This window comes from Cygnus atratus, chromosome 19, assembly GCF_013377495.2.
Source record: "Cygnus atratus isolate AKBS03 ecotype Queensland, Australia chromosome 19, CAtr_DNAZoo_HiC_assembly, whole genome shotgun sequence".
Taxonomy (NCBI): Eukaryota; Metazoa; Chordata; class Aves; order Anseriformes; family Anatidae; genus Cygnus; species Cygnus atratus.
The window spans coordinates 1,155,508-1,179,857 of NC_066380.1; the positions used below are offsets into that span (position 1 = coordinate 1,155,508).

Consider the following 24,350-nt stretch of genomic DNA (forward strand, 5'->3'; position numbering starts at 1 on the left):
TTTCCCCTTGCTGGTAAGATTCCCTTACTGTCACCATCTGCAGAGCTCCCTCAGTCACAGGAACTGCAGCAGCCATCACAGATCAGCTGCCGACACCGAAGCAGCCTCTGGGCCTGGAATGGGCAGGACTAAACGAGGGCTGTGCCACTGCCATCATTAGTGATCTGTAGTAAGAACATCTACTGAAGAATCTAATGTAGCTAAAGATCTTACGAAAGAAGCCTCAAGAGAGGGGGGGGGGGGGGAAAAAAAAAAGTTGTTCAGACAGATTCCAAGCTTTTTTTTTTTTTTTTTTTTTTTAGCTTTCAGAAAAAAGCAGATTTCAGGCATAGCATGGAGTTACAGCGCAAGGAAGAAGGCAAAGCAGGGGGAGGCACTTCACAACAGCATGCCTATGGATGAATGATGGAGTAATACTTCCATCCTTAGAAGGGAAACCTGACCAAAGCTACTCAAGTTGCAGCTTTTGAAGATGATTACCTTAAATCTAATTCCCTTTCCTCATCTATTTCATATGGTCTTTAAAAGACATCTCTGCACATCTCCCTGTCATGAGAGTTTTAACAAGTCACAACCTTGCAGATACTGTTTTGACAAATTACCCAAACAAAGTCCTGAAACTTTTCAAGAAAGCACTCCAGGGAGCAACTCCAGTTCACACAGCCCACAGAAGCTAGTGCTCCATTTAGCTGTGCATGGAGAAAATGATACATGACATCCCAAGAGTAGTTAAAAACAGAGCTGTAAAGATTCATGACCCTCTCTTCCCCTCTCACTGTTATTCTGAGAAGTCAAACAGCGGAAAAACAGAAGGCAACAACACTAACCTAGATGTTCTAAAGCCAGTTTGAACAGAGGAGTAGGAATAGAGGTGCCTCCTGTGGAAGTAGGATTAATTTGAACGTATCACATGCAGTAAGTAGGGAGCTAGGCAGAAGGAGCCCGACACAGAGACATTCAGTACAGCTCACATTTTCCTCTCTTAGTGTATTACATACAAAATTTACCCTCGTAGTTCAGTATTGCTTGGGGGTGACTAGTCTTATCCAGTAACATATGCAATATAGTTATATGTGAAGAAAGGGTTAATGAGACAAGAGGGAAGGCATTAGGCCTGAGAAGAAAAGGATCTGTTCTCTTCTCACTTAAAAATGGTTCAGTCTTTCCTTCGTTTCCAGTGAGGACTGCTAGATACACAAACCAATTTTTTTCTTCAGTACATACAAGCATACATAGAGAAGGTACCTACAACCACGGCACACAGCACACAGTAGCACAAGTTCAGAATGACTTAGTAAGTTCAAACAAGACAAGGAGGGAAAATAGCAATATTTTCATCTTGAAAGCAGTTGTTTTGGGCCAGAAGGGAGGGGGCTGGCTCAAAATCCAAGATCAGATACTCATCCTATCTACAGCTACAGCAGACAGAAGGTATCAGCCTTTTTCTTACAAAGTACAATTTTGTACTCCTACTAACACAACAGGAGTAAAATCAGTATCTTTGAATACTCTTGTCAGCAGCAAACCTTCTGAAGGAGGTTAAGAAGAGAATGAGGGACTTCCAGAATGAATTTTTGACTTGGACAGTCAACGCTGTTAAGAAGTTCAACTTCTGAACTAATTTCCAAAGACTTAAATTCTCCTCATGTATTCTCGCTTCTTCATCTTTGCTTTGTTTTTTTAAAAAAGCGCATTCTCCTCTGATTAGATCTATGTTGGTAACAAGCAAACAAAACCTCTTCTCAGGGCTGCACAGTGGATTAGAAGCCTCCCAGATCACAAGCAAGGACTCCTCGCTTCAGCCCAGCTAAAGTGAAGACTCGCAGTCTGCCAAGGCTTCTTCAGTCAGGTAACACGCAACATCCCACAGAGGGTCACCAGCCCACGCTGATGGAATCATCACTCCCATGCTTAGAATTAGCATACTATTGTCCAGATACACGGAGCCAAAATGAAAACAGCTTCATCAAAGCAAAAGCTAAAGCAAAACAAAAGCATTTGACTGGAAGGGAGTGAGCTGGGGAAACCTGAATTCCCCTCTCCCGTGCAAGCTGAACACTGCTGGAGGAGGAACAGCAGACGGGGTAACAGATAATGCATATCTATCCCTTGCTGCTGCATTAAAGGCTTTCACTATTTTCAGCTTCCACGTACAATCCCACGTTTTAATATCTGGGGACCTCCTACCAGAAGAAAAGGCAGATCATCAGCTTCACAGTTAAGAATCTATGAATCTAATCACTGTCATACATACAGGAGTACTCATTCCCCCTGGCTAACTGAGGCCTCCTGTACCTGAAATCAGATCTGAATTCTTCAAGGACCAAGTGCAAGTCCATGAAAACAGAGAATTACAATGGCAGAAGAGCAATAACCTTTACTACAACCACAAATGATCTGGTATACTTTGCGGAATGCACCCAGAATGGCGTATGTGTGTATATATAAATTTTGTATATAGACATTGTACTGTTTCATACTTTTTAATACATATACAAGTACCTATACATATATACATATTTACAATTTACACCAGCCAGTAGATGTATGCGTATTGTACATATACACACAAACGCCTAGAATACACATGCACACACACAAACACACACTCTTTAAAATAAACTCCACATTCCATGTAACAAAGTCCTGCCATAGTCCAAGAAGAGCAGCACCAAGTGATGGTGGCGGCAACATAATAGCTTCAAGACTGCTTAGAACAAACACGTTTTTTCTTTTTTAACACTTGGGAAATTAAAGAACGGGTTGCATCAGCTACAGCCCAGATACAGAGAACCCTCATACAAACTTCAACTCCAACCTACACTCCAGCAATTCTTGCTATTCTATACTGTGCTCTCTTCAGCTGAATGAGGATGTATCAGTGCTGATCTGCTGCCCTGCACTATTCCAGCTGAGTACATCATACCTCGTATGACAGCACTACAAACAGGTCTACTGTAGTAACTATGGTAGTCAGGTAGTCACCAATTTTATTTTATTTTTCCCAACAAAAATGGAGGCCTGGCTGGGGTTCAACATTAAAAGAACTGATCAGACTTGTTCTTTCACTTCCTTTCTAGTATATGGAACAGTGAACATTGGCTTATTTAACTAAAATATTTTCATTTCCTTCCCTCTGATCATGCCTTCACTGTCAGGAGTTGCAAGAGGTGCTCTAGCTTTGCAAAGAAGGCGGTACAGTCTAAATGAGGCAGGCAGTAACTTTTCCCAGCAGCCAGAACAGCCTTCTCCAGCAAGTGCCTTTGCAAAGGCCGCTGTACTCCTTAACATACCAAGTCTGAGGGAGCCCACAGTTCTGCCAAACATAACTACAGCCCCCCAGTTTTACTGGTTCAAAGAAAGGACCAAGATGCAACGATGGGCACTCAAAACATCAACAGGGCTTTATGGCAGCACCCACTTCGTTTAACCTGCGAGAGGAGCACCCGCATCTCTCCTTGGGCACTGGGATCCAGCACAGACTGGTCTGATAAGTGAGTGACAGGAAGGGATTGTTTGTATTCAGTGCTTTTTGGGGCATTCTTTCAACTCCAACCAGGGACTAGTAACACTGTGGGAGCCTCGCATTTCATCCACACAAAGAAAATAGGGTAACACACCTGCTGAAAATTTAAAGATTTCTGTCTAGTATCTCAAAATGAAGAATGCCCTCTCCTAGAAAATCATGGCAGCAATACAAGTGGCAAGATGATCCTTATTACATTGAGAGAAGGGGGCTAGCTTTCTTAGTTTCTAATTTATTAACCTGCTAACCACCTACCCAGCCAGGCAGAGTGGAAATTGTGTTCTCGGTCAGCAGTACAAATTTACATATAAATTGCTGTGTCGAATTTAAAGGGAGCATTGATTTCTTTACAACTTCATTTCAAACCTGCTGCCTCCAAGTACAACTTAATCTTCCACAGTTTTGTCTACTTACTCGCCTAAGACTGAAAAAATATATTTGTTATGAAGGACTCTGTATTATTGCTATTGTTGGTTTGCACTGTGTTGTTCCACCTTTATCATTTCAAATCCAGACTCTTTGGGGATAAAATACTGTGGTTTTTTTTCCCTATTGATTTTTTTCCAATTTCTTAAAATTTGTATAAAAATAAAGAATTTCCACAAATGTGGGCTAAAGGTAACCAATAATACGTATATGCTTAGGATCAGCTGTTGGAAATGTGGTTGATATCCACAAGACCACAAATAAACCTCTAGTGATTCTTTAGTTTAACATTTACAAGACATGAAAACTTCTGCTTATAAAATTGACCCCATACAGAATGGAACAGCTAACCTAACAGCTGTTTATTGTTACTTTTTAAAATAATGGTCCTAAGTTTAAAAATAAAATCAAGTACTTCCTTTTATGATTTTCACATTAGAAAACTGCACCATTCAAAATCTGTGGCCAGGGAAACCCCTTTGCAGTAGGACAGTTTCTTTTAATAGTCGTCGAGAGTGTTTTCCATGAAAACATTTCTAACATCCAGTATGGAAGCCAGCTCCAAAATGTGCTTTTGGAGGTGAGGGTTCTCCACCGTTTCATCTCTTGGCAGCTGAGGATAAGATTCTGGATAATTTCGTGTTTCCTGCTAGATGACAGTGAAAACAAAGAGAATCAGACATTCATTTATTTTTACAGCCTTTCAGAAGAAGATTGCAAAAGGCCAGTTTCACGTAAGAGATACCCTAATCTGTTTAGCATGCCACAGAGAGAAAAGATTCTAGCAGAAATAAAGCCACTTTCAGTTTTCTTTTCCTATTGACTCAGAGATGGTTGTAGCGGCAATACAAATGCCCATTCATCTAAGATGCTTATTCATGTTCAAAGAAGCTTTGCAAATGGAATAATAATTGAAAAAGGCTTGACATATACTTACCTACTAGGCTGGAGTTCATTTCTTGAAATTGTAGACATCTAAGCATCTCCACTGGGAGATTCATCTCATCCTAAAACAAATATCTAAGACACGGGGGGCGAATCCATCCCCGCTCAGAGATAACCTACTTTTCCCCGATACCAAGGAAGCCAAGGTAGATTAACTTAGGTTTGAAAAGCAAATAGATGTCTGCAGTTAGACGAGAAGAATACTGCACCTTTCTGTGTTTTGACTTTTGTTTTTTTTCCCCTCTGATGTTTAAAATGGAGCAGGCAGTTTATATGCCAACAATTAGAAACAGAAAATGATGTAGGACTTCACTTTTCACAGAAGTAGGACTTCACTTTTGACACAGCACTAACCAATAGGGAGGGAAAATATCATCTTCCTGTTTAGTTTACTCAAACTTCAAACACCTTTCAAGCTCTATTCGTGCTAGAACACATTCCAGCAATAAGGTTCCACTACTCCCCACTTCCTCTTATTCTCTTGTTTTACAGCTTTTTAGTTGCATAGAAATAATAACCTTGACTTATTAAGAGGAATTTTTCTACCAGACAAGGCTGTTTAGAGTGACATAAGTGAATCAGAAGGTGTCTGCTACTTATGTAGAAAAATAAAGACTGAAGCAAGTCAAAGGCTTCATGCCTTTGGAGAGGTACAGAGGCACAAATTCAATACAAGCTGAAGTCATTAGCACGTGAGAATCAGCTGTCTTTCCAAACTCACAATGATACGCTTAGCCATAAGACCCTTCCAACCTGCAGTTCTATATGCACTCAATTGTTGCTCTCACAAAGGCATAGAAATCCCTGCATACCCGGAAAATTTTGTGCATCCTCATAGTAGCCGAGCAGAAAATAAATCTTGTTAGAAGCAAACGAAGAAATTCATCCCCAAAAAATTGAAGAAAGGACTGATCTGTAAAGGAAAGCAACAAAGAAAACTCAATTTAGAAAGGCTTTAAAAACAAGAAAAGACCTGGAGGAAAACACCACAAATACTTGTGCATTCACTTTATTCACTGTTCTGTCCCTTGGAAAGGCTGGGCAAGAACAACCAGCATCTCCCGAAGCAGCATAGTAAGTCTTAGTTGTACATCTGTAGGCACATACCTATGGAGCGGGAGTGGGTCAGCAGCTGGGCAATATCTCGATTGATTTTTCTAAGGTAGTCTTGACACTTCTCCCACAAACCTCTGCGCATGCTCGATAATCCAGAGACAAATAGGAATGCCATTAAAGGATTGTTCAGAAAGAGTGTGAAGAGGCTACCCCGCTGAGATTGATCTAAAAATCAATAGACAAAGAGATACATTTGGCACATGAAACAGAAAAGAGGTCCCTGCCACAGAATGGAGTCACTCACCCACTAAATTCTCTAACAGCAGAACTACTCGTTTGTGTTAGTTACATATATTCTGCTTTTGTGGAAGATCTGTTCTCAAGGTGATGCACATGACTAGCAATAAAGGCTCACTGGAGATGTGCATTAACACCAAGAAAAATGAGATTCTCCCATGAACTGTAGGAAGCCTGTGTCGTCATTTTGTGCACACAACTTGAACACAGAAGTTGTAAACAACTGATAGAAGATACTGATTATAAACCCTAAGAGGAATTGTTAGTTAAACATGGACATTCTTATTCCACTCCCAGAACCAGACAGTTGAACCTATACAACCTCCCAGAAGTCTACACAGTTGCTCTTTTATTGGGCAATGCAATATCTTAAAGTCCATTTATTCCATGCAGTTCAACATAATATGCAGGGGTCCAAGCTTCAGCTCAATAAACTGAGAAGCCAAAAAAAAGAAAGGTAATGCACCTCGTGTTCCCAAACACTGCTTCCTCAGCAAAGCTTACTAACTCGCTTTGATGCAATTCCTCCTTCTTCAGGACACAGGCACACGGTCCTGCATGATAAAATGCCACACTGGCACAGGGGCTCAGTTAGGTTCAGCTAGGAAGTCTCTGCATGGCGCTCTAGTGCACTGTGCATCTGCAGGACTGCTGCAAGACATTCCTGACTGGTCAGTGAACACCACATAAGCATCTGGTATTTGAAAAAGAATTAAGCTCTGTTTTTCAGAGTTTGTTTAAACGGGATTCATTATTACAGTATTTACTTTCTACTCAAGTTTCAGCTAAGTAACAGGACTAGTTCTAAAAGAAATGAGAAGCTTCTATTTCTCGTACATTTGATCATGATACTTGCTTAACTCCTCTCTACGTGGCTTGAGCTAGATCTTCATACCTGTCTTTGTGACAAAGAGTAACCTTAACATGACATATTCCAATAAGGAAGTTCGGAATTATTTATATTTTGTAGTAATCACAAAGACAGAAAAACAATGTTTTGTTGCCCGTTCCTACTATAAACCCACCTTCTCAGGCCATACAAATCCAAGCTTTCCTAAACTTACCCTCCAAAATCAGAACCAGATCTGAGAAGATTTTGCTCTACATCTAGTATTTAAAAGCTGATAACTTAACTGACTCTGCTGACTTTCTGGTACTAGTAAAACTACCCCAAGTACTAATAATAACAATGATAAATAAACATTAATACAATAATTAGAATCCCAACACTGAGCAGGCAATATTCTGAGTCTTCGTGTAGGAGCAACTTTGCCTTTTAGCACTTATTGAAGCTGTCTGTTGTTAGAGTAAATTATTTGCCATAAACTTTATGTCAATTCTATCATACTACTTCAAGAATGTTAACATGATTTAGGGAATACATAATGATAAAAAGATATCTTTTCCTGAAGAATCTACACTACATATGTTTGAGATGGACAAATGACACAACCGTAACTTGTTAGGAAATGCAATGTACTACACATACCTTGTAATGCTTTTGGATATGCTGTTGGAGAAAGCAAGCACACCAATGGTTGTCCAAATAAGTTTGTGAAATTCTGTAACAGATAAGAATTTTGAAGTATTGATTGTCACTCTGCTTGCTTTTGAATATTTAACAGGTTAAGGGTACAAAGACTATTCATGACAGAGAACGCGCTAACGCCTGTCACACAGTTAAGCATTGACAGTAAGGCTGACAAATTGACTTACTCCTAGAACACAGCACAGAAGGAATATAACCCATTACATATTTAAGGATGTTTAATTCTCTCATTTCACTGCTATCGATAGCAGACACCGATTTCATAGAAATACGGCTTTCAGTAGTAACATATTACTTGAAAAAATAAACAAAAACCCAACCACCTTCTGCAATAAAAATGAAAGCCAATGGTTTTCAGGTCAAAACAGATCTACTGTCTTTCCTCAATACCAACTGAACTATCCAGTCAAAGTGATTTCTTTACTCTTTTCTTTCTGATGAAACAGAAGAGATCAATGGAGAAAAGTTTTAAAATACATTTGCTTTAAAACAAGTAGGTCATGACCTTAACATCTGCTATACTGAAGTCGTATTGTAAAATAACCATTTCCTGGACCAGCATCTTAAATATTGCACAAGTGTCCTGTGGCACAGAAATTTCTCCAGAAACCTCAAAAGAAGCGTGTCTAGTTTCACCAACAGTTACCTGGTAATAGTTCTACTATGTATCGAAGAAGTATGTTCATTGGTAATAATGATTACTAAGGAAAAAAAAAAACATTTTTCATTTAAACAACCTCCCTGTATCACCTCTCATATCTCTTGTCAACAACAGCTTTCTTAAAACTGAAGGAGGAGTTTAAAACTCCAGAAGGAGTCACTCAACATTGCCAGTTTGAACTGAATAGGCACTGGCAGGTCACACATTCTCAAGCAACATACATGCTTAGGATTCATGAACAGATTCACATGTTGAATTCAATCTTGTATCATGCAGCTAGAGACCAAAGTAGATTTCCCATACACTCCCTCAGTAAAAATAACAATGCTATTAAATGCTGCCTACAGCAAAACCAAGGGTCATTCATGTATCTCAAAAAGGCATTCATTCATGTATCTCAAAAAGGCATTCATTGACAACATCTGAGAACATTTTGGACAAATGTCCCTTAAGAGGTTAAGTCAACAAAACAACTACATCCTACAAAGAAGAGAAACTACTTGGTTTACCCTAACTCACAACTCTCTGGAAGATGATTGCTTATATCCAGTCGCTACATCTAAACTGTAGATCAAGGAGAATAAGACTCTCAAGCTCCCAGGTACCTGTTCCAGGTCTTGCCTGGACACAACTGCCTAGCCACAGCCCAAGCAAACGCCAGGATTCACTCTCCACCACCTTAGCCCCTGACTTCAACAGAAAAGAGTTGTGTGCACACATGCAACAAAGGAAAAGGAGCAGGTTACAGCCATGATTTAGAGAGTAGGACTGCAACGTAAACAGGAAAGAAACAGCCCTGTAGGGTAGATGTTAACAGCAGTTCTGGGTAAGGAACAACCTACCCTTCAGTGCATGGACAACTCAAAAAAGGTGGTTTTTTTTGGTTCAAAATTGACTCTTTTTTGACTTCAGTATTCAAGTTTTCCAAAAGAAGCACTGCTGCTTTTAAAAATACATTTCACATCTCACAAACATCTCTTTCCAAAAAAGAGCTACCTGTCAACACCAAAAAGATCATTTCACAAGTAAGTTTTACTGAGTATTATATCACATCACCAACGAAGACTTCGCTTTCTTACTAGCTGGAGCAGTACTCTTTAAGCCTTTGGATTTGATCATAATCTTAGACAACCACAGCTACAAGAACATACTGAATTTAAAATATTATTTCATCCACATACACGGTGGTAACCTTCAAAAGCACAGCCATCTATATTTAAATGGAGGTTTAAAAAATATTCAAAGTTTTACGTCGATATGCTTGATTTGCAGTTCTCTTCCACTTTCAGCTAAATATATAGGGGAGGAAGCTATTCATGTAAGTGCTGCTGATTTGGCAAACTGGCAAATCACTTCCTGGCAAGACTGACTCTCAGTCATCACCATTTAAACCTTCAAGAAAGACAGTGAGAATGAGAATGCACGCAGAAGATCAGAAATGGGTTTAGAAAAAGATGTGCGAGCAGTTGCTGTTACTGCCGGTATTGCTAGCAGTGACATTTAAATGTCAGGATAGCTGCTGTCCTATCAGAAAAGATCAGAGCAGCCATGTGGAAAAAAAGTCAGTACACTGACTTCAACTTTTCACACAATTGCACAGAACCTCTTTGTTTGTGCCAGTGCTCGAGTCTACAAAGCATCTCGTAACACACCCAGAGGGTATTTGCAGGACAACACTATCGGTATATTCTGGCTATGTGAAACCAAGCATGTAAACACATGCAGAACAACAGACAGGAATTTACAAGGGCTAGGAAGTACTAAGACCAAGAACTCTGTCACTGACCTTCAGTTGAAAACAAAACAAAAACCTTATACCCATTCCCACATACTCATCTGCCTAGGTGCAATGGCAATCGACTGTGAAGGTGTGTGCAAGTTCTTAAATGCTAAATATATATATATTTTTTACATAGAGGACTATGCTTTTTTTTTTTTTCCATTCTGTTCTTAGATTCCTCACAATTATACCCACACCATTCGCATTTCTGTGCTCCTTAATAAAGGCAGGAACTACAGGACCTCTCTTACACCAGCTGTTCTGTGTGCTTAACAGACGGAGCACTGGGGTATTTTACACCACTGATGGTCAGTTCACCGGAGAACAAGGTGAAAAAATTGGAGACTTAAGTTTTTACACACTGTGTGCCCACAAAAAAAAACAAAACCACAAAAACAAAACAAAACAAAAAAACACTGCAATCTGAAGATAATTCAATTATCAACTTAAAATTTAGTACAAAAAGTGAATTCTACTGAAAAAAACCTTGGCAGTTATACTCAAAACAGGTTCAAATCTGCATGTGGGAATCCATGACCTCAAAAAGATCCTTTGCTCTAAGCTATCCACAGAAGCCAGCTATGTCTAGAGCTGTATTGGAACTAAGGATCTCCAGAAATCCCTTACTCTCTCTTCCAGAGATGATCTACTTGACCACTTTCAGCAAATCTAGTAGAGAGAAAGGGGGGGAAAGAAGTCCATACCCAAGCTGCTCTTTTTCCCCTGAAGCAAACCTAAACTCCCCTGTTGTTATACCAGAATCAATGTCAAGAAAGAGCAAAGGAAAATAAATCCCTACCAAATCCTCATTTTCTCTGAAAGACAAGGAAACCATTCTAAAATAGAGAAGGGAATTTAACAAAAAGCAGATTTGTGTTGATATCTAGTGCAGCGAAGTTAAATGCAATAGTGGTTAAAAAGCCCTTTGAAATGCATTACAATACAACAAGCAGAACAACCTACAGAGAGGGCCAGATCATTTTTAAAACTATTGGGTAAAAATTCTATGATACAATACTGGACGATTCTGAATTATACTGATCACTAATTTAGTAACTTGTTAGCCAACACATGCCTTTAAAACAAATGACACAGACTATGGATACTGAACAAAGAACAAGTTCATGTGGCCACTAGACGTCCCTATTCCTCTTCAGAAATGCAGCTGTGAATGTTCACTTTTCTCACTGCAAATAATGGAGCTATAAAAAAGGAAGACATAAGGAAGTGGCACTTTCCCCAGATACAGCATATTCTTAATATCCCATTCAGGAATTAAATAATTGTCATAATGCTATCCAGATGCAACTGGCAACTGAGATTGAAAATGCCTGCTTCTTTATTACCCGAACTGCAGATTCCCAAAGGTGATTTGGCATGGAGTAATTCTACTTTAAGTCGATAGCCCCCTAGAAGGAGACTCATTGTCCAAGCATATACCACTCTACAGTAACACTGGATGCTAATTTGAGTCTTGTTATTTCCTTGGTTGAGACACTTTTCAGACACAGACACCCCGTGTTTTAAAAGATCAGGCTCAATGCTTTGACTCGTTTCTGTTGGTTAAAAGCAACTGAGTGCTGGACGACTGGAAAAAGAAAAAGCAGATTAGTTAGCTCCCTCCCCCATGCACACACACCAAGATTTGTCTTTGGTATATAACAAAAATAAACCTCCCACCAGAGATCTTGGAAATCTTGAACCTTTTTTCCCTCCAGGAGGATTTATTACTTTCCAATGAGCGGCTGTTCATGTGGTTCTCCTTCTTGTTCCTATTCATAGGATCAGATCCTGACTAGCATGCACAACCTCAAAAGAAAAGAAAGACTGAATACAAAGTGTTTAAAAAAATAGCCCATTAAAAGTGTAAGCTAACTAGGGGTTGACACTGTATCCTATCATGTAAGTAGCTGCATTCAAGAGCCTTACCTTATAGGCGACGCTATTTGACGAATCCACAATGATAAAGAGAGGCTTTCTTGTGAAAGGGTAGAGATCTCCAGGGTGAAGACTGAAAAGAGAAAGAGATGCTTCACAGAGCACTAGAATCGCTACAAAGCTGTGACAGTGCAGAAATTTCTCAGATACACAGCTGCCCACGTCCAGATAAAAAGAAAGCAGATTCCTCTTGCCCTGGTCTTCAGGCGCATCCTGAGAAAGTAACTGCAGAATTAATTTGGTATTCTCTGTAATATGGGCTACCAGACTTGTTATTAGCTCCTTTCCAAGAAGAGATGTTTATCTTCTTGCAAACTTATCATCCATTACCTGAAGTTTTCCAATAATAAAGAACTTACCTTAAGTCACAGTAATACTTTTCAGTGCTTAAATCATCATTCAGAATTGCATATTCATTTATAATTCTTGAAATTCAAGCCAATCTATATTTATGATGTTCTACAACGACGAGTTTGAATTCAAGAGGCTTTGATGTATTTTTCTCTACTAAAGACAAATTCTTCCCAGTTGTCACATTCATGAGACTTACCAGTGCATCTCCTTGTAAGATTGGTTTCGCTTGTGGATAGCATCGCCATTTATAACATCCCGGTTACTATTTGTCAGAACACCACCAAAATCATATGGACCTACACATGGCAAAAAAAAAAGTTAAAATTAGCAGAGGTAACTCAGCTCTGTTAAGGACTTAATGAATATATGAAAGGAAAGAAGCAACCAAAAATCCCAGAGAACTAAGTGAATCTGAACTACTGTAACTGTAGAGACTTTACTAGCTCAATTGTATGCATTTTAGTAGTTTCAGCATCTATCAAATAGAAGAAAACAATGCAACTTCGTAATTTCTAACTTACTATTTATCCACAAATATAGCACAAAAGATCCAAATACTGTCTCTCATTATACTACATAGCAAAAAGTTTAAAACTCATCACATGTTTCATACAGGAAAATCAATACCTCTGTTAAATTACTATGTAAGCTAGTATATTCTAGAATCAGAATCTGACCAAAAACTAATGCTAAATCAGTCAAAAACCCTTTCGCCTCTCAGAATGGATATAATATCTGCAGTAAGAAGCCTGCAAAGGGGAGAAGAAAAAGCTCAAAGAATTAATAAGCTTTTAATACTTCTAGGAAGGAAAAAACATTTTAATTGGGTTTCAAATCTGCAGCAAAGATTTATTTTTAAGATTTCAAATAAAGAATTCACAGTTTTTAAATGCACACACCCTGGACATGTGCTCCTACAGCAACCTAAAGAAAGATTCTGCTAATCTTATACAGCTGAGCACCTGCCTATCTGTTTGATTTAGTGCAAAGATGAAAGTAATAAAAATACCAAACCCTACAAAAAAAAAAGCACTAGAAATACCAAGAAATATTTCTGCCATTGATACAGTTATGAAGCATCATTAACATTAGTAAAAGACAGTATTAGTTTTTCCTAATTCTGTTATGTATTTGCAGAGTTGAAAGACTAGTATTTGGCCACCAAATGCATTTTTTTCAGGCTTGGGTATGTCAGACACCCTTCCATTTTAAGGGAAGCTTTGGGAATAGAAAATTAGGAGCAGAACATACATTTAGTACTGTTACAAATGTTTAATGTGATCTGTCAAACTGCTTACAGGCAATCAACAGAGCAGCTTGCAGCTGCTCTTCCTTTTAATAAGGTAGAACTTTTTGGTCTTTGCAGACTACACTACCTTATTAAAAAAATGCAGTTGTAATGAGATTCATTTAATAAAAACTAAAGTCTGACTGTGCAGATTTACAGAAAAAGGAGCCTTGATGGCTCTATGGTAAAGTACTAAGCTGAAATAATACATGCAGTGAAGTGAACGTAATACTGTAAAGAACACAGTTCAGTTAGAAGCCACCACCAAGTCATAGCAAAAAATAAAATGTTAAAAGCATTTAAAAAAAAAATCACTGCCACAATCAGAAGTGGACAGAGATTTTTTTTCCTTTAACATTTTGGGAGCTCAAAAGTCATGCATGAGAATGGACAAGGCATGCATCTTATAAAGGAATGCAAGTCTCAAACAGATGAGGCGTGTACAATATTTAGGATGTTAAAAACATTTTTTTTCCTTAAATTATATAAACAGATCTTTTGACTGTTTGCTTCAGCCAACCAGTTTTCAACTTTTAGACTGCAGCTGCATCCAAATATTCTGCTAGATTGCAAAGAATAGGAGGATGAGGTGAGGGGAATTGTCAAAAAATCATGAGAAGGGCTTGAATTGTCACATTAACAAACACGCAAATAGAACAATCCCTGCAGACGCTTCAGCCCTTTTACCATCCATTTCCTGACCATATGTTCTCCTGGTACTGGAGATTTGAAAGAATCACAAAGTGCCATTTAGCCATTTTATTAACTTTGAACAGATGCATCAGTAGAGACATTTAGTCTTCAAAACTGGTGAAGCTTTTAATACTTCAGATGCATCAAAAACTGTCTACGTCCCCTGAAAAGGTCTCAGGTTAATGAACGCTAATTAAAATACATGGAATTAACTACTGTTTGTGCAAAGAAAAGACTATCTGACTAAGTGGACAGGAGAATAAAATTGACTTGTCTTTTAAAAGGAGCTTTGTGACATCTTTCTTGGCCACTTGTCCTGGAACACATAGAGAATTCAAGCCCTGTTCATGACAGGGAGCATTCCTTTATTGTACCTTCACTATCCGAACGACCTGATGGGAACACGCCCGTGGCAGACAAGTAAATCAGCAGTACACTGTTTGCAGGCAGCTCCTGAAATTCAAATAGAGAGAAGAGTAGCAAGGGAGAAAATGTATAAATTTATTATAATACACTACCATCACCTTAGTAAAAATGTCATCATTTAAGATTGTGCTACTTCTGCTTCTAGCTTCCCTTCATTCTATTATTCTTAGGTGTATATACCTCGCCCCACTACATACACCCCTTCAAATAAGTGAGTACATAGACAAAAATGTAAACTGGAGACACATTAACACTTTTTTTTTTTTTTTTTTACATATTGACATTTAAGCTGACATTAGAGGTTCAAGCAGCAATTAAAAAAAAAAAAAAAGGATTTTCAAGATACAGAACAGAAACCAAAAGATCCATGCAGACTAACTCCCAAATAATTCAAGATCCTGAGGGAAATTCTTTGTTTCCAAATATCCCAGGGTCTGCAACATCTGCCTCTTCCCCCTGACCCTTTCAACTTCTCAGCTGGATAGCAAGCACAACACATCCAGGTTCCTGTATAGACCTGTAAAAGAAATCTATTTTCCACCTGTCTAGGGACTGGCCACATGAGGAAGCAGAAACTTTTAATTTCTGCAAAAGGCTGAGCATGCAGGCAGCCAGAAATGACCACTTTCACAAACCTTAAATGATGCTGCTAAAAACGTATACAGCTGGCTGAAAGTTGGTTTATAAAGTAGATATTTATGGGGGTTTTCCCGCCTGGCTGGTTTCTCTGTTGACTCCTGTTGAAAAAAAAAAAAAAAAAACAACAAAAACTTTATATTTACAAAGCAGCTTCATAAGCCTCTAAATTTATATTTATTAGAATGCTCACCTTCAATGTATTTTTCATACAAATGGTCTGTCTGTGCAGCATTTCCTACTACATAGTAAAGTATGATGCACAGTACTTGCACCAGAACTTTATATTATCCCTCATTTTATCTAGATCTTTCTTATTCTCTAAAGCATAACCCATGAGAAGAATGGAAAAAAAAACACTCCCCATGTCACCTGAATAAATTAAAATCTAGCTGTTTAATTCTGCCTACAGATAAATAATTTTTTGCGCTTTCTCAGAAGGGACATTTAAACTTCCTATGAATTAGCAAGCTGATGAACTTGTGTGGCTGCATGACTGCTAGAGAGAAAACAAAACAATGGGTGAGTGTACATGGACAAGGATAGCCATTACACGCCTTCAGAAGTCCTCAAACTATACCAGTGTAAACCTTTTGTGAAATGATGCCCAAATATCCACTTCGGATACTTTACCCACCAGTGAAGGTTTCCCCAAGAAAACAACAACAAAAATTGATTACTTGGGTCAAATTCCAGAGGTTTGAACTACCCTTCATAACCTGCATAACCTCTGCACAGGGACAGTACAGAAATATTACACCCTTTTTTTCTTTTAAATCTATTTAAGATCTGTTGTCAGATTTGTCACTGAAATAGAACTCACTTGCATTCCAGGTTTGTTCATCTGTGAAGCTAAATTCATTGGTTCCCTTTCAAGTGCTTGTAGCATTCGAAACATATCAACTGTTAATTCACTGAACTTGACCTGCAAAAAGAGTGAAATGGTTTACTCTGCCAGACACAAATTAAACAGTGTCTTTCTTTAGAATTACCCAGATAACAGCTTCAACTGCATCCCAGACAGACTGTTTTCTGTCAGTATCATCTCTGAATCTCTAAAGACCCATTAACATCTTAGAAGAGCTCATAGAGGACAAAGTCTATTTATTAAGGTCCTCTAGGCCAGTTCACTGTCATGCAGTCTCTACTTCACAAGTTAGACTTTTCTGAGGCGTTTACAAATCAAGTGCTGGAACCTGCTATGTACTGTGAATCTAGACAAAATCTGGAAGATACACAAACTGTACTTTAGATACAACTTGCTTACCTGAAAAAAGAGCTCAGAGAAAAGCCATGACGTTTGCACAACTTCATTATCATCATCGTGTAAAACACAAGACCTTGAATATCTTTTGAAAATCCCTTCCTGTTGCAACAAGCTGGGGTATATCATATGAAAGCCCAAGTCAAGGTTTTTCTAGACAGCCTACAGGCCCTTCGTGCTTGAACATTACTAAGACTGATCTGTTATATGAAAAATCATTTGTATCTACTTATTGACATGATGAATAATAAGCAATATGAGGTGAGTACCACAGGTGTAATATCTAAAAAAACCTGTCTCTTATTTCTGAGAACCTCTTACGTTCGCTGCCACTGCAAACATTACTTCCAAAATATTTCAGTGATCACTATTGCAATCTCTAGTTTCTACTGTATGATCCAAAGGGATGTCACAGGAGGAGGGACTTTGTGAGGCCTTGGGCTTGTATCTTTGGAGTTCAATCTCTTTTACCTGGTTATTGCAGTTCCCAATAATCAGTGCATCTGCAAGAGCAAGCTGTCCCACTATCATTCCCTGCTCTAGCAATGGAGCTCCAGTTTCAGAAAGCCTGTTGGAGGTGATTACAATGGTGTTGTCATCATTTAAAACCATTACAGGGTCTGCCTAAAAAGACAACCAGAATAAATAAGGGATTCAACGGAATGTACAGATTTACAGTTAGAGAGAAGATCGAAGGTCTCGCCACTTACAACAAACCTTTCATAACCGAGGCAGATTTTTAAAATTAATTTGCCATGCAGATGTTTGCATGCAAACCACACAGCAATGCCTTAGCGCTTGGAAAGAAAACAGCTTTTTGAGACTTCAAGCAAATACATGGTACAAGTACTTGAAGGTACAGCAGATAGAAAAAATGTATTCCCTCAAACAACACGAACTCCGCTTCCTATACTATAGCTTTTCTACACCTGAGGAACCAAATGTCATCAACAACCTGACAAATTGATGCAGAACAAACTACACATTCCTAGAATACAGAAAAATCATGCACAATTTTACTGCTTCTTCCCTTCCTAGAAGGAACTAGGAAGGGAGATGAGTCAATCAATGATAATGCTGCCATCTATTCTGGCAATATTTAAATACATACTCATGCTACACAATGACGTCTTGTACAAAAAGAGGAAAGTAGAACACTGTCTTGTTTGATAGAATAAATACGTTTATTTTAATGAACTTCAGAAGTTGGTCACATTACAACTTTGCTACGAGGCACTATCAGTTAACTGCCATGATTACATTATATTTTCCAACGGTTTATGTGTTGCCTGTGTAAAAGGCCAGTACTCCATCAAAGTACACTTTAAAACAGTCAAAACGCCAGCAAAAAAACAGTCAACAACTGACAACTAAGAGAGACCGCTATTCTCACCTCAATAAAAGCTGCCACTTCCTGAAGAACCAGGTTCCACTCCACCTGATCTTCAGTATTAAAACGATGAGTGTAGTCTTCAATTTCATCTGACAGCTCCTGATGTAAAAAGTTCAAAGACACAGTTACTTCTTAAACTGAGAACTTAACAGTCAGTAACTTTACAATTTGGTTAGCTGTGCTGGCCTTTAAGAAGGAAAAAAAAAAAATCATTTTACTTAAGAACATATGTAGCACGCTTGTGACTAACATGCTAGCCAAAGCGTGCTCTTTCAAGAGACAGAATGCCAATGTTGCACTGAGCTTTGGCAATGAAAAGTGTCTTTTCATCAGGTCCCAATGCAAAGAATATCTGGAGTTAAGTGTAACTATCACACTCACATACAGCTACGTCACTGGTTATTACCTGAATCTATGGACACAGAGGACTCAAATTTAAGCTTACAAGCAATTTTAAATACATTGAGAAAGTGAATGGTATGGCTTTTTTAGCTGCTACTGCTAGTTCAAGTAAGCTTAGACAAAAAGACAGTAATGCAACCTACACAAAACTGTCAATGCCAGAAGTTGCTTGCATAAGGTTGTTAGAGGGGTTTGGGAAACATATGCTGTCAGGAGAAGCATACTGTTCCTTTGGTGTAGTTAAAGGGTACCTCCCAATCTCAGCTGTAACTATCAGAATATTTTACTTGGTGTTCAAACAATACTGTCAAATCATTGGAACATTAAGTGTCATTATTAAATGTCAGACTCACAGAGGATATTCATTGTGTTGGATGTCAGATATACCAGAAAGGCAATGATCAACATTGGTCAGTACTTTATTCATTGTACCTAAAGACTTGAGTTTATATGCAGTCAGTACTTTACTCCCACAGCAGAGGCATATGCAGACTCAGCCTCTCCAATTTCATAGTAATATTTATATCCTTTAGCAAGGTTTTATTTTGATGGGTCTCTGGAAGGTGCAAAGTATATTCAGGATGTGTCCTAGACATGGGACAGAGTGACAGCAGTTTGGAAAGAAGAAAAAATAAGCCCAATATCAATCTAGGAGATACTGGCTTTCACAGCAATACAGTGTCATAAAGACTTTCTGGGGAAGATTTCAGCAATGTCTTAAATGAAGTACAAGAATGAAGATGTACTCAGAGCTACCGGATGATTCCCACACTTTCAGATTACTAACATGCATCTTACAGTTTATTCCCAGTAACTATATCAATTTGTAATTTTTTTTCTCTAGCCAAATGTTCACATCACACTGACATCTTTCCATAGATCAATCCACATTATTCCTTCCTTTTGTGGCATCCAACAGCACAATCAAGTTAAATTTAAAAAAACGAAAAGCTATGTTGTAGCAGCAGCAAACATCATAAATCTAATGAGTCATATTTCAGATGAAATAGACTAAATTATAGATTCCTTAATGAGGAGAAAAGCCTTTAATAAACAGCAGCCTCCCACCCATCACCTTTATCATCATTTTAACATACCTTTACAAGGTCCTTTACAACATCCATTTTGTTGAGCAAGAGACAAACCACTATAAACCTTGCATAGTAACGCAGCTTCTTAACCACTAATTCAGGCCTGAACACAACAAGAACACCACAGTCAAATTTGAGATTGAAATACAATATAGATAGGCAACTATGGAGCCAGGGTAAGGGAGAGGAGGAGGTTAAGATCAGAAAGAGATCAAACACACTGCAAATTAGGAATTCTAACTGAATTCGTGTAGACATCAACAGGTACCTGGCTCAGTTTATTTAAATTGAATACAGATACAAAAATCAGAAAACCCCTTTCCTCACAGGCTCCTTACATGAGAAGAGGCATGGGAATCAGTTATAATAGCTGTCTTTAAGCCTTTTGACAGTTCATGGGCAGTATCTGACCCCACTGCATCAGATGATTATCACAGCTGGCTCAGAGTTCACCCACCTGGGACAACTTAAGAGACCTGCAAGTCAGCATACCCTGTAATTACTTAACCACTTCTAAAATTGCCTGACAGCATCTAGAAACATGCTTGCTCAGTCCTATCTTGTCTGAAACTGCTCAAGCACTCAGACTGAAATTGAGAGATTTTTTAAGAGAGAAGATAATAGGAGCAACAGACACCAGAGCTGAGCAACCTTCATCTTTTTGTGGCACGTAGGTACATTTAGAAATCTGCAAGACTACAGAAGTGCAAAGAAGTCCAGAGATCCTTGAACACCTTGCAGGAAAGTCCCTAACTAAACCTCCTGCATTATCTTGATGACTTCAGATAATTTCTTCTTTACCTTTAATTTGATAATGGAACCCAGGTTTACTCTCTAGAACGTATTATCAGGATCCAGAATTGAGTTTTCTAGCTATTCTTATTTATACCTATGTTCTTGGCAGTCAGTCAGTCTTGGCACTGCCACAACACATCCCTCTTTTGAATACACCTTCAAGACACTATACCAACAAAGGAAGATGTTATGCCTTCTTAAGCTCTTGGACCTTGTCCCAGATAGTTACAGAGGGCTGTTGTACAGCAGTACCAAATGATGCTCCCTCAAAATGCCTGATTAGAAACAAACAGTTCCTCTGCTTCAGCCCAACTGATTTATCTTCCAGGTGCAGCATACTAGGTCCCAGCACTGCCACTGTGCAGGACTCAAAATGACAAAAACCTTTGGGCTAACAGCTTTCTAGCCAGGACTACACAATAGAATATTCTTCCAGTCATCCTGAAAAGCTCTTATTTATCCTGAGGTTTTTAATCATTGCAAAAGGGTTGAAAGAAACTTCCTCCAAAAACATTGATTTCATCTCAGTTTTGATCCTACAGTCTATAATTATTTGCTACTTTCATACATCGTTCTAGCCTTGGGGAAGAAAAGAAAAAAAAGGAGTGCATGCATTCAGACATACCTGTCTTCTTTGTTGACTTGGGAGTAGTATGACCTCTGCCTAATTGCCGAATAGAAGGAGAAAGCTTCATTGAGATAGCTGGTTTCTGAAGTGCGCAAGCTGTAGAGGAAAAATCAGATTAGCTCACTGCTTCAGATGAAAATCCATGCCAGACCCTCCCTTTCTGCCCCCTCAACCATCTTGTGCATCAATGGCAAAACTCCCTCCTCAAGTAACATTGTATGAAAGCCAGACTCTCATTCTTTGTGCATGCTGGGAATACAGATTTCAGAGCTTGGATTCCATTTCTGAAAACAATCAAATCTGCCTATCTTGTGCCCACATGTACAGGTGACAGGTTAATTCACGTTTAAAGGAACATTAAGCTCCCAAACTTGTAAATCACACTTTTGCACATGAGTCAAATGTAGCACACATGGAAGACTTAAAGACACTTCTGAGGGAGGAGACAACTCCTTAGGCAGTATCAGTGTGACTCTCGCAATATCACATCAGGCTCACAGGTGCCTTTCTCTGCAGCACCCCCATGCAGTCCCAAGTGTGTTCTCATTCACAAACAGACATCACAACTCAACTGACATTCATTTCTACCTCAGCAGGCTCCTGACTGAGTATCCAGATAACTGGCGTGAAACTGCCACTAACGCTGCATTTCCCTACCGAATCCTTTTCTGTGCTTACTTACTAATAATGGTAATAGAGCTGCCCAATCTTGGAAGCAATTTCCCCAATTTGCCACCGCTTCAACCCATACCGATTGTCCAATACTTGTCTATTTCGCAAGAGAGAAAAGAAAGATTAAAAGGCATTCCAGAATTTCTCAGAACATCACACCAGACAAGACAAAGAGCCATTGTAGGGCCAAATTCAGCTTTCATTCCTGGTGTGGCATTCCCAGTAGCAGTCCCTCACAGAGCCAACAGCACTGCATACACACACCAGAACAAGGACCATTTATGTTGCAAAAACTTGCAAGAGCTAGACATAAGTATGTTGCACAAAATACACAAAAAGGTCACCACTTCCCAGGAGAACACTCAACAACACAGCCAACATAAGGTGTGAAAGATCGAAGCCCACACTGCAGCAAGGCGCTTCACACCATTCCAGATGGGTTCTGCACCGCAGAAGCCATCATCTCAGCTTCTCCTTGGCAATATATTAAAGCAACATGCATTCAAGTAGAGCAAAAGGTTTTGTTCAAAAATAAAATAAAATGAAAACTCTGTAACATTTTAATTCATTAGACTGTGAGCACTCCAGGAAGTGACTGTTACCTCCCTTCATGCTTGAATAACAGTGAAATCACAGTCTTAACTGGGGCCCCTAGGCATACCGTAATACCAGAGATTAAAGTTGCCTTTAAATCCATAGAAAACGGCTGTCTACAACATTCCCTTACCGATGCTGCTGTTGGAACTTCCAGAGTTTGGTGTAAACATCGAATGTTCGCCCGAAATAGGATTGCCACTGCTTTTGCCCATACTGAGGTAAATCCCTGCAACAGACAAGCGACAAACACAGAGTTACTGAGTAGATTCCAGTCAACCCAGCATGACGGCAGCGTATTTGGATCAGTGTCAGAATAGCTTTGTTCAGAATTGACTTGAAATATTTTCAAATTCTGCCTGCACCCAGAACTACAAGAAGCATGATTCCTATAGTTTTTCAAAACCTGTTCTAACTAGAATCTCCAAGGAAATGCTGTTTGGCTTGTAGGAAGTACATATATCAAGATCTGACCATATTATCCCCAACACGTTTACCCCCAAAACAGCCAGGCAGCATATTCACTTAACATGTATACAAGACTGTGTACTCATATATACAAGAAAGAAGCATGCATGGGCACAAAGAAATTCTTCAGTACTGTCTCCTAACTATGGCTTTCTACTTCCAGATGAATTCTCTAGTCACTTTTCAAATGAAAAAAGAATTAAAGTTGTCAGTGTTAATAAAGGTCACATGCATTTTGCAAATGTTCAGAATGATTGCATAAAGGTAATCACTGTTTGGGGATACAGAGAGCCAATGTCATAAATTGCCCTGGTTTTACAGATTCCATCCAAAAAAGGACAACGCTGTCATGTTAAACTGAAGGTATGCAGCTTAACCATAAGTGTCTGAGGTAAAATTTTCTGCTAAGACAATAACTCACCCTTCATGTGTGAACTGTAATTCAATCACTTATTCAAAGAACAGCAGAATTATTCTACTCATTCTAGTGTCTATCACCAGTCAACACCCACCCGTCCTTAACACCCTAGCTGAGGGCACCTGTCCAGCTACAAATCAGACTGGCCAACAATCCCGACACAGCAGACCCCTTAGGAAAGGCTGACTGTCTGGGGTGAGTTGTGTCCCACAGCTTCCACCAGTTATACAGGTAGACATTCACTTTCAAGTCAGCTATGAAACATACGGTATATTTATGATGCATTCATACCGTATTTGTTATGAACATACGATACACTGAACACATGCGCCTGTTCTCTCCAGATGTACCTGGAATGCCAGAGTGGCTACTCCAACACGCAGAATGGCAACAGATGGAAGTAGTACTCCCATGAGCGAGCTCACATGAGTCAAGTGATTGGATATGCACAAAAACATTGTCTAAGGAGTAGAAAGGAATCCATGCTAACCCCATAAACATGCCTTTATCAAGGCCGCTCAGTATTAACAGGTTCTCAACAACATTAGAAAAATAGGCCTACAGTCAACCCAAAGAACAGACGACCATGTTCCTACATGCATTTTTCAACATGTGATTGAAAACATCTTACCGTCTTGCTAAGAGAAGTATTTTCATTGGTTACATGCACTGAAAGCTAAACTGGACTCTTACCCATAATAAAAAGAAAAAGAAATTAAAAAAAAAACAAAACAAACCACACTACCCAAGAGTAGGCAGAATAATCTAATGGTAATTAGTTCACTTAGACTCATTTAGATTGATAACATTTTTTGCTACCCATTAAGGAAATTTCCTTTTTTAGATGGATGAGGCTGCTCACTGTTTCAGAAACAGACCCTATTATAACATCATCCATAACTCAGCTGTGCAAGTGTCACCAGGCCAAGCAAGCAGTACAGATGCTCACGGCTAACATTCACTGGGTCAGGTTACATCATCAGAGCAACACTTGTCACCCTCTAACTCACAGTTAGTGATAGGTTGGAACCCGAGACACTCTTTTCCACA

General features: G+C 39.0%; 1 protein-coding gene across 1 annotated transcript in view; it reads right to left on the bottom strand.

Annotated features, from left to right (window-relative positions):
- Nucleotides 1–306: 306 nt before the first annotated feature.
- Nucleotides 307–24,350, bottom strand: part of SCAI (suppressor of cancer cell invasion) — a 42,182-nt gene continuing 18,138 nt past the window's right edge. Inside the window, exons 3-17 of the mRNA XM_050714539.1 lie at nt 22,548–22,643; nt 21,831–21,917; nt 21,146–21,244; nt 19,732–19,828; nt 18,233–18,331; nt 17,311–17,463; nt 16,399–16,500; nt 15,575–15,676; nt 14,888–14,966; nt 12,729–12,828; nt 12,170–12,251; nt 7,740–7,812; nt 6,005–6,178; nt 5,710–5,810; nt 307–4,598 (exon numbers count right to left, since the gene is read on the bottom strand). Of these exons, the coding sequence (XP_050570496.1) occupies nt 4,452–4,598; nt 5,710–5,810; nt 6,005–6,178; nt 7,740–7,812; nt 12,170–12,251; nt 12,729–12,828; nt 14,888–14,966; nt 15,575–15,676; nt 16,399–16,500; nt 17,311–17,463; nt 18,233–18,331; nt 19,732–19,828; nt 21,146–21,244; nt 21,831–21,917; nt 22,548–22,643 (1,591 nt within the window). The 3' untranslated portion in view covers nt 307–4,451. The remainder of the gene's footprint in view (nt 4,599–5,709; nt 5,811–6,004; nt 6,179–7,739; nt 7,813–12,169; nt 12,252–12,728; nt 12,829–14,887; nt 14,967–15,574; nt 15,677–16,398; nt 16,501–17,310; nt 17,464–18,232; nt 18,332–19,731; nt 19,829–21,145; nt 21,245–21,830; nt 21,918–22,547; nt 22,644–24,350) is intronic.